Here is a 10,745-nt window from a genome sequence, read left to right on the forward strand (position 1 = left end):
CTACGGACACGGAAAGGATTGACAGATTGATAGCTCTTTTTCTTAAATGATAAATGATCAATAAATTATATATTTTTTATTTTAAATAACCCTTTTGTTAGAATAAACTTTGCTTTACTCACTGCTTTACAAGACTGAAAACAGGGAAATTGATAGAGAGAAGGACAGAAACAGAACAAAAGGATAATTGATCAAACATTTCTTAAATGCTCTTAAGGTTTTCAAAGTTCTAAAAACCCTTGAGGACACCTGCTATTCTTTCTGACCTTTAGAGAAATACCTAATGTTTGATTTACACCATGTTCTTTGAGATTACAGCCAGGAATGGCTCATGCAGAGAGCAGGAGATAGACCCCTGAAGAGAAGACCTCCGAGACGGATGGGCTACAGAACACCACACCACAAGTCTTGTCAGCTGAGACAAATATACTGAACGCTGAACAGGTGTGAGTAAATCATAGCAGGTAGCTTTATGTTCAGTGGATCTGCACCTTACATTATTAGAATCACATCATGCAAACCCACATACAAAACTTTCACCTTTTCACCCCAAAACTCCCTAAAAATGTGAATGTGCCTCAATGGTTTCTTTCACTTCCTATTTAGAAGAATATGAACTTTTTATGCAAACAATTCCCGATGAGAAAGAACCAAATGTTCAATGTGGGAATATACTCCAAACTCGCAATAACGCAATTGAAACAAAGGGCAAGAGGATGTGCTGCCAAATCTGCTTCTGTAACGAAACTAATACAGTCCATTCTCCTCAGCAGTAGAAAGTAAATCTTTCTGATTGCGACAGATATGTTGAAATACTTGGATGTTCTCTGACTTCTCTCCGAGGACATGTCAGAAATTGGACCCCATTTACAACTTTCATGTGTGTGTGTATTTGTTTGTGTGTATGTGTTCAAATTACTTCCATTTGTATTTGTGATTGCGCAAACCACACAGCACACGTTTGTTGTTTGTGCAGCTCACAAAGGTTTAGGAAGGAATACAGAAGCGAGTGTAAGGACATGTCAGGCATCCTGTGTGAGAGCCATCAGGTTCATAGGCTGTTGTAATCTGGGCACTTTGATCTGAGACCCTCTGAAGTCACCTTTCACTCCAAGCTGAGAAAACCTTACTCAAATAGTTTGACTTTCAATCTGCGCTCTTTTAATTTGATTCGTTCTTAGTTTTCGTTCTTAGTTTTCGTTCTTAGTTTTCGTTCTTAGTTTCACATACTCAGGCACTAACACACACCCACTCGTACACACACTCACACGTACACACACACACACACACACACACACACACACACACACACACACACACACACACACACACACACACACACACACACACACACACACACACACACACACACACACACACACACACACACACACACACACACACACACACACACACACACACACACACACAAACCCATTGTGGCCTGTGAGTAAGTCAATATGTGTCCATTATTCAGCTGTCAGCTGATTCTGCTCCTTGCATCTCCTGTCCGGTCTCCATGGTATCATCTTATACAATTGTTTGAGATCCAAAACACAGAAAGTCCATACACCGTGTGGAAAACTGCTCAAACAAACACAAAATGATGAGAACACTTTGATAGAAGTACAAGAGCTTGTGAAAACCTTTATAATCCTCTTTAATGTACATTCAGTCCCTAAAACAGATATTGTCCCTAAAACTAGTTTTTGTACTTAACTTATGATACAGGCTGGACGCATTAAAACACACGTTTTAGTTATTCTACTTGAATCACCATGCATTTTCATGATAAAGTGTGCTGTCGGCAGGTGGTTTGCTTTCGCGCAGCAGTGTGATGAGAGAATGTGTCACAGATAAATGGAAAAAGAATAGAAAAATACAAAACAAACCACTTATGCACATTATTCACCCTGTGTGATTTACAAAAAAACAAATGGGGCACAACAAATCATGAGCTTGTATAAATATGAGCTTTTGTTTTCTGTGCAAAATTTCCGAATATATTTATATTGTGGCACTGCATTTAGTTCAGTTGTGTGTATTTAAATTGAACCTGCCTGTAATAGTATTTCATGAATTAAAGCAGCATTACTCAGTGTGTGATCGGAGAAAAAAGTTAAGGCTCATTAATGTTCCCCAGGACTTCTGATACACACAGACAAAAGTACACATCTATAATACACATGCAAACACATGGACTGGAGTGTTTTCTCTGGAAAATGAAAGCCCAACTTCTGGAAAGTGACTTCACATCTGCATCCTGTTAAACACGCTAATAATATAAAATACAACAGTGAGGATATTGTGCATACACAATCAGATTTGACATTTTAGCATGCTGTTCAAAATCAATTGTTTAGGGATTCACTTAAACTGAGAAGTGTTTTATTCCTTTCCAAACACAAGCTGGGAGGTGTGTGTGTGTGTGTGTGTGTGATGTTTATATATCTCTCTTCTCTATTTATTGGAACCATCAATGTAACAGAACACTCGACTGAGTCCTCTCCACCTACATTTTTAGTGGTTAATTAATTTGGGGCTGTGAACCCCCTGAGAAGACAAACCATGACTGAAAACAAACATATGCATATACAATGTCTCTGGTTTCTTTTTAGCCTCAGCAGCAGCAATGGAGCATGTTGAGCTTAATATGTGTTTGCCTTGTGAACATATTTTGTATTTATCACCAAGAAAAAACAAGTGTGTGTGTGTGTGTGTGTGTGTGTGTGTGTGTGTGTGTGTGTGTGTGTGTGTGTGTGTGTGTGTGTGTGTGTGTGTGTGTGTGTGTGTGTGTGTGTGTGTGTGTGTGTGTGTGTGTGTGTGTGTGTGTGTGTGGAGTGGGGGGTCGTGGTGGTTAGATGCCTCTGTTGAGTGATGTGCGTAATTTAGATGTCAATTTCATCCGAGTTCGCACCAAAGAAACAGGAAACAACTTAACAAAATAAAAGCATACAGGTCAAACAGGTGACACCAGAGCTCCAAAACACTGACATTTACGAAACAAGTTTTCCAAGCCAAACCAAATCTTATTTTCTTTCGCTTGGTCGTAATTTGTTGCATTAAATAACTTGATACATATTTGTTATGACAAAACCATACGGCGCTGGACAAAACTATTGCCCTCGTTTATTTTATTTTTCTGCCCATGACCGGAAGTTTCCCCTGTTTCTACATGCTGGCTTGACACATGGTGCGTAATTTAACACTCCGGCACGGTCCCGTCTGTCACAGCTCCTCTGAACTTTACTCTGAGCAGGATCAAATCTCAGTGGCATTATCGTAGAATGGATATCAAGCTGTTGGCACTCCTGGCTGCGCTCATGGTGGTGATATATGCGCCTCCATCACAAGGTATGAACATATTTACTGGTTTGCTGTGTTGTTGAATCAGGTTTATTTAGATTAGTTTTTTGCAGTTCTTGAGTTAAAATGAAGTGATTTTATCCGCAAATCATGAGGGGTTGTTTAGCCACCTTTTGCTATATGAGAGAAATGTTTTAAAAATTCATCAGTTGAGAAGAATGTCCAAAATATCCATTTCACACGTTTTACTATTTGTAAATGTATATAAGTAAGCCTGATAGAGTTTGCATTATATTTTATTTATTTATGCAAATCGTAATCATCGTGAAGTGACATGGAAATGTTTAAATGTGAGTGACAAATTATCAGCAATGTAATTCAAATGCCAAAATGAAATTACATATAGATAAAGTGCTATTATTGTCTGGATTATTGACAACCGTTTAACTTTATTAAAACATATTTAAATTTCAAATCCCGTAGTTTAATATGCATGAGCTTGTTCGGAAGAGGAGGAAAACATTTTCCGCCGTGCGTAAAGCACCAACATGCTGCTGCCCATGTGGCTCTCCACGTAAGAAATTCCCAGTCGGATCACCGATCACTGTGTGTATTTGTTCTGCTCTTTGTTTTCATTTAATTACGCGCAAATGAGGCAGCTAAAAGACAAAGCCGCAGCTAGTCTACATGGCGACATCAGTCACCTAAGTTAAAGGTGTTTCCTCCTTTATCATGGAAATAACGTGAGATTCTGTGTAAAAAAATAATTAGCATAGATTTTAATCTCACTTTTTACCATTTGTGTGATCTTAATTTCTCCTTAAAAATAGTAACTTTATGTCCTTGACACTCTTCCACCAACTGATTCTGAGTAACTTCATTTTTTTGCCATCAGTGTTAGTTAAATAAACGTGGAAGTTGTGTCATATGGCTTTCAGGAAAAACAACATAGTCCTATTTGTTTTTCCACATTTTTATCAAAGTGAAAATCTTTTGAAAAGCTTGAAACAGTTTGTAATGGAAAGGAGGCTTACGCACATCCATCATGAAGTTTAGGGACCACACAACACTTCACATACTGAAAGAGCTCAGTGTTTGTGGAAGTCCTGTTAACAAATGTTTTCTACCTCTGCTTGGGCTATATCGGGCAATTAAGAAAATGCAGTTAAAATTAAATTTTGATCAATGCTTGCTATATCTTTCTGACCCTGTTGGAGATAAATGGGTGTACACATAATGGATGAATGCACAGTAGAGTTGCCGTTCATTTGTGAAGACTTATTGTGGCTCTTTCATCTGAGGATGTTTTATTTAAAATACTATGTCAGAAATTATTTAGAGCTCATTTCATGTTTGTGAGAATCGTATTCTAACAAAATGTATGAAGTAGTGTCCCAGTTTTCACACAATATCATAACAGTTATCAAATGTTGTGTTGTATTGGTTTAAAATGATGCGTTGCAGTAATGGTAAAACTGGTCCTCTTCTTTTTCTCAGCAAAGCCTATCAGCCTGGTGGAGAGATGCTACTGTCGTTCCACGGTCAACAGCCTCCCACGAGGCTACATCCGAGAGCTCAGGTTCATCCACTCGCCCAACTGCCCCTTCCAAGTGATGTGAGTATTGTTTTAACGCTGGCATGTTTTGCACCCTAGTCTTAAAAAAGTCAGACAGGTTTCCTCCTTGCTGGACATTTCTCACCATCAATCTCAGAGATGTGACAGGCCAGAGAAAAGAGTTGTGCATGCATGTGTACACACACGCCCCTCTGCCACTCGCTTTCACATATATGCAGAGAAAGTATTTACCACAGGCTCAATGACGCATCCACAGGAAGTGCTCCATCTGAGGATTAATGAACGTGAAAGGGTGGAGGAAATTGGACGCAGTTTTTTTTTCAACAGGAAACCAATAACTGTGTGTTTGGTTTGGTTTGTTGGCTTGTCACGCAGCGGTTCTTTCTTGTGCTACGTTTACAATGTTTTGGTCTGATCCTATTCATTGTAACTTTTTATGTGTAGTGAATTCAAAGTGTGGAGAAACATTAGCGCAACATTTGTTACAATAGACTAGAAAACAGGAACAGTTAAGTGTGCAGGAAATATAATTGGAAGGTCTTAGAAATACACATATAGGAAGAGGGGAAAACGATTTTTCATTACTTAAAAACAGGACGTGTGCGCCAAAGGAGGCATGATCTCCCACATAGAGACATATGATCCAGTCTTGACCCATTCTGTAAATAACCATAGGGTTATGCTGGATTTAGAAAGTAGCTTGCAGACACACGTTGAAGGATTGATTGCTCCTATCTTCATGTACATACATTTTAACGGCGCATTAATTGGGTAGTTCAATCAAGGGGGATAATTAAACATAAGGGATATGATCTTTAGCTGCAGCTATTCGGGTCAAAGTGTGATTGTTCACTGCTGTGAAAAAGGTCTCTGTGTGTGTCAAACTAACTAATTCAGTCTGTTTAATAGCAATGTGTCAAGAAACCTGAAGTCACTGAATTTGTACCCTTTCATCTTCAACCGAGGCATAATGACAGAATACTGAACTCTTTCCCTTATTTTCTGATCAGTGCTAAGCTGAAGTCAAACAAAGAAGTGTGTGTGAACCCAGATATCCCGTGGCTGCAGCAGTACCTGAAGAACGCCATCAAAAGGTACGTCTCAGTAACACATATTGATTTTGGATTGTGTGTTGGCTGAAATACAGGGTTCTGTCAGCTGCTGTCAGTTTCTAACCTTTAACAGAAAAACTTGTCGGGAGAACCGTAAAATCACTTCCACTGTAAAGACATTTAAAGTAAGGAATGCAAAAGCACAAATGCGCATTTGGACATCAAGCCTGTTGTGAGAGTGACGCCTCTCAATTGCCCAATTGATATTGTATCCGAAACTTTAGACATGCTGGTACATGACCCAACAGGAGGCTGATTCCACTCACACAGACAAACTGTTTGCTTGATGTGGGATACCCATACACCACACACATTTTAAAACCTAATTTAATCTGCGGTTATTAGAGTGCAGTTATGTGTTCACCCTTGATTATCACTGTTTATGCAAGACACTGGTTTAATGAAATATGGACCACAAACTTGACAAACAGTGTTTCAACTTGATATGGGTGTAACTTGCCTTTCTGTAAATTAATGCAACAACTTGCAACTATAATCATGATAAAGTCTTCATCCTGCTCATAGAAAGAAGACACTTTTCTGGAATAGTTGGCACCTTAATGTTTATAGAAGGGATACAATTGCCATCCTGAACTCTGTGCAGTCATATATTTCTGAGAATCGAGCATCCCTGTGGCGGGCAGATGAAAATAAGTCTGAACTGTATCAGATAAAGAGTTTGAGGATGCAACACGTCCTGTTTATGCACTCCTGATCAGAGAGGAAGTTAATGCTCCAAACCTTCGACTAACACTCTGTGCCGCAGTCAGACTGTCTGTCCCAATGATGGTTGTGGAGACTTTGACTTGTGGAGGTGTGAAGTGTTCCCTGCATAACAAAACAGACAATGTAGACGGTGGTCATTCACAATGGATCAGACCTAATGTGTTTCCAATTACACATACATAGGAGGGAGGAACCTATTTACAATGTGCTTAAAGAAACACGATTGTAAGCCCTGCATTATGCTACCCTTTATTCAAGTAAATAAGACCATGATGAGCCTTTTTGGTGGTTGAAATGTGTCTCTGCAATTACAGAGTTGTATTCCAAAGTCAATAATTAAACTGCCCACCCATGCTCAAATGTTTATATTGTTAATATACGGTTTGAGCAGTGGGATGTGTATATCGCTGAGCAGCAACTGCTGTTAATTAGAGTTCTGCAAAATTGCATAATTTCGTATACAATTCATCAAAACATGTTTTATGCAGTTTCCAGGTCCAAATAGCTCTTTTTTGGAAAGAAGAATCTCAACCCTTCAACAAGCAAATGACCAAAAAACCTTGGAGTCGGAAATGGCCAACTGAATTATGTGCTCAGAGCGACTGATTTACCAGCTACAACCGAAAGCAGGATAAAGTCAATAAGCTAAAAAAGTTCTTGATTGCAGTCAAAACCTTTTGGTCCTGTAAACTTGAAGCAGCTGTTATTGATCGAGTATTCCGGGACAGACTATTTTCTAAATGTTGGCATCAACTCTTTGTTTTCCTGGTTTCCCGTCATTACTGAACAAATACTCATTATTTTTTCAATAAGGTGTTATGGAGTTAACTATTGACATTTTCACAGCCAAGTGTTTGTACAAATGAACATGATACAAATGTTGTTTGTCACTCAGGAGTTATATTTCGTAATTGTTTCTTGCAGGTGTTGACAGCATTCTAAGTCAGCAACCACTTTCAGTTTCATTTGCATATCTTTTTCTTATAAAACTAATATCACATTAACCTTTTCCTTTCAGAATGAAGAAATCCAGAAAGGGCCACTAACAACTCCTGGATTGTTCCTCATGAGGCGTCACTGAGGGTCAGAACCATCACAATATATAACATGTAATACGAGATCATCTGGTATGTTGAACAGCACTTATATCGGCTGCCATGCTGCGGCCGTTTGAATTGAAAAAATCTGCAACCCTTCACCGTGAACACACCCACCTTCACCATTACCACCCTCACCGTTTATAGAGATTATAGAAGTTATTAATTCATAGTGAAAATATATCTGAGTGTGTGTTTTTATAACTATAATGTATATACTTTTTTTGTTAATGGACATCAACAGTAAAAAGCTATTTTCGGAGTTTGTTTCGTCCCTCTGGCCTTTCTGTCATTTGAGAAAAAGGATGAATCCTGGTGTCATAATGTGAAATAGTTGTAGGTCAGATGGAGAATTTTGTCCATCAAAAACACGAGTTAACATCCCACTTACAAGTAGTCTTTAGTAGGAGTCCTAAAGTAGCAGAAAACCATTATCATCCTCAACGTGGTATCTACTATCCGACTTTTCTCTGGTTTGAAACTGAACCAAATAAAGAACAATGTAAGTTTCTCATCTGAAAACAAGCAGAGTCACAGAGGTTGCCAAGTCGTATTTCATGTCCCAAGTTAATTGGCACCGTGGAATTTCAATGGGTGCCAGCTACCCCCAGACTGAATATAAGATGCATAAAAGATCCTAGTAAAAATGGCTATTAAAATGTTTTTTGTGATGGAAATTAGGATGCCAAGAAGAGCTTGAGCTGTTCTGTGGCTGTGTTTACGCAACCCTGTGTTATCCAACATGCCTGGGTTTTTTCCTTCTTAGAAAGAAGCAGAACATCTGGATCCCAAACCGTTTAAATTGGATGACCAATAAGTCTAAATTTACTGGAATCATCATGCTGTGCCACTTAACAAGAGACGCTAAGAACAAATGGTGATAGTCACTGACCACAGTAAGGGGTCTTACCATATTGGTGTCAAAAAGCCGGATCCTGATTAAAAAACTCACTGTTACCGCATCAGTAGTTAAAATACAATGTTACATTGAAAACCACAGCAGAGAAAGTAGTATTACTTACAATTAAAGATGACTGTCATTTAGTCATGTGAATAGCAATGCACTTTATATCTGATGTATTCATGTTTTAACAACATCATTTACTATGAATCACTAAGTTTGCTCATTAAATTCTGACTTTTGTCTTTTTTTATGTTATTCATGCTGTTTCCATTATTTTCTACTCCTTTCTGATCATTGAATGTGCAGCTGCCTTTTACTGCTAAACATTGGGAGAAGTTTTCATATATTCATTTAAATCTTTTTGTCACATGTACAATTAATATTATACAAATGTTTTATTTTTGTACTCCTTTGCATTTATGTATTAAAACTAAACATTTAAATGAAGGAACTGTACTCTCACAATTGAGTCTTGCAGCCTACTTTTTATTGCAGTGCTTGTATGCATTTGGCCAGTAAAAAGGTGAATCTTTAAAAACTGAATGGTTGCCAATTCAACGTATGCTGTCCTATACCAAGCCTTTTCGACACTCCCATCAGTTGCCCACATACACACAGTCTGGTTAAGTGGCTCTTTTATCTTTATATTCGGTGCAGAGCAAGCCTCTCCAGAGCCAGCACACAGCTGCTGTAATCTACTGTACCAGAGGGTCAGAGGCTAAAAGACTTTGATGTGTGAACATGTGTTTAGTTTTACTCACAAGTGCATAGGAAAGGCAAGGACAATGATCCTGCCCGTTATTTAACTATTAACTCAACAAGCCACCATTAGGAAAACATTAGCACTAAAAGGGATGAACTTTCAACTTCCCTCTGAGGGCATTTGGGGAGGCGGAGCACAGTAGTTTATGTGATGAGAGGGGCCTGCTGATTGAAACATCGGGGGCAGATAAAGGGCTTGGAGTGGCAGTCAACAATTTGTCTAGCTTTGAAGTCCGGTTTAAGAGGGATAAAAGCAGAGTCAGCACTCTTGAGTGAGATAACACCATTGATTAAGCCACTTATTTAGCACTGGTGTGTGAATATGGAGTTGAAATTAATCAGATATAATCACTATGTAAACTAATATCACTGCAGGAATCTCCAACAATTATTTCCCCTGAGTAATGTGAAGATTGGGCAGCTTTATCATGTAACATTTGATCAGACAGAGCACAGATTTTCATATATTTAAGTGTTACCTTTTTGTACTCTGAATAAACCATTAAAGCTTAAATACACATAAAATTGCTTGTTCATCATTTGCCTTTTATTTTACATTATCATTGATCTGTGTGGGTTGCACAAAATACAAACATACATCATATGTCCTCTAATAAAAAGCAGTTGTTTTTCTAATAGTTCCTAATTTATTGGGTTCTTTGGATCACTGCCAGCACCCACCAATAAGACCATGCAGGCAGTGTTACTGGTTCCATGGAGTCTGAGGTGTAGTAAAAGTTACATTTTATATGCACATTACATTTACCTGTAAATGTGGGAATAAAATGCAAGAAAAGAAAGCATTGCGTTGCTTGTAAAATAAGCTGACTCATGCAAAATGTTTCGTCTCACAAAACCGCTAATTTAAATATTTTCAGAGGTTTTTATAACAAAGAGCGTGTGGAACATACATTATTTTAGTTACAGCACATCAAGTTTACTGAAGTGTAACAAAAACATGATAAAAGTAATTATTGGCAGATTTACATGAGTGATCTTCCTCAGTGTGGTGTTGGTACTTGAGGCTCACAGGGCATCAAGCCTAAATAAACACACCACCGAGTTGCTACCCCCAACGTGTTTCACATATTTATCACCAAACCTGAGAGACAAAGGCAAAGGGCCAAACAGCTGGGGCTCCCTGAAAGAGTAACTTTTCATATCAAGAACCTAGTGAATTCAAGCCTGCATTTGATTATACTGGGAAATATTTTGAAACTCATAACCAATAGGCTTCTCAGCACCTTGGTATGAGATGTACA

At 38.4% G+C, this 10,745-nt stretch overlaps 1 protein-coding gene across 1 annotated transcript; it reads left to right on the plus strand.

Moving 5' to 3' along the window:
- The first annotated feature begins 3,214 nt into the window (after positions 1-3,214).
- cxcl12a (chemokine (C-X-C motif) ligand 12a (stromal cell-derived factor 1)) lies at positions 3,215-10,008 on the plus strand. Its single transcript, XM_034151917.1, has 4 exons — positions 3,215-3,354; positions 4,804-4,921; positions 5,893-5,976; positions 7,739-10,008. The coding sequence occupies exons 1-4, from the start codon at positions 3,288-3,290 to the stop codon at positions 7,764-7,766; spliced, it is 297 nt and encodes a 98-aa protein (XP_034007808.1). The 5' UTR covers positions 3,215-3,287; the 3' UTR covers positions 7,767-10,008.
- Positions 10,009-10,745: the final 737 nt, after the last annotated feature.

This window comes from Trematomus bernacchii, unplaced genomic scaffold, assembly GCF_902827165.1.
Source record: "Trematomus bernacchii unplaced genomic scaffold, fTreBer1.1, whole genome shotgun sequence".
Taxonomy (NCBI): Eukaryota; Metazoa; Chordata; class Actinopteri; order Perciformes; family Nototheniidae; genus Trematomus; species Trematomus bernacchii.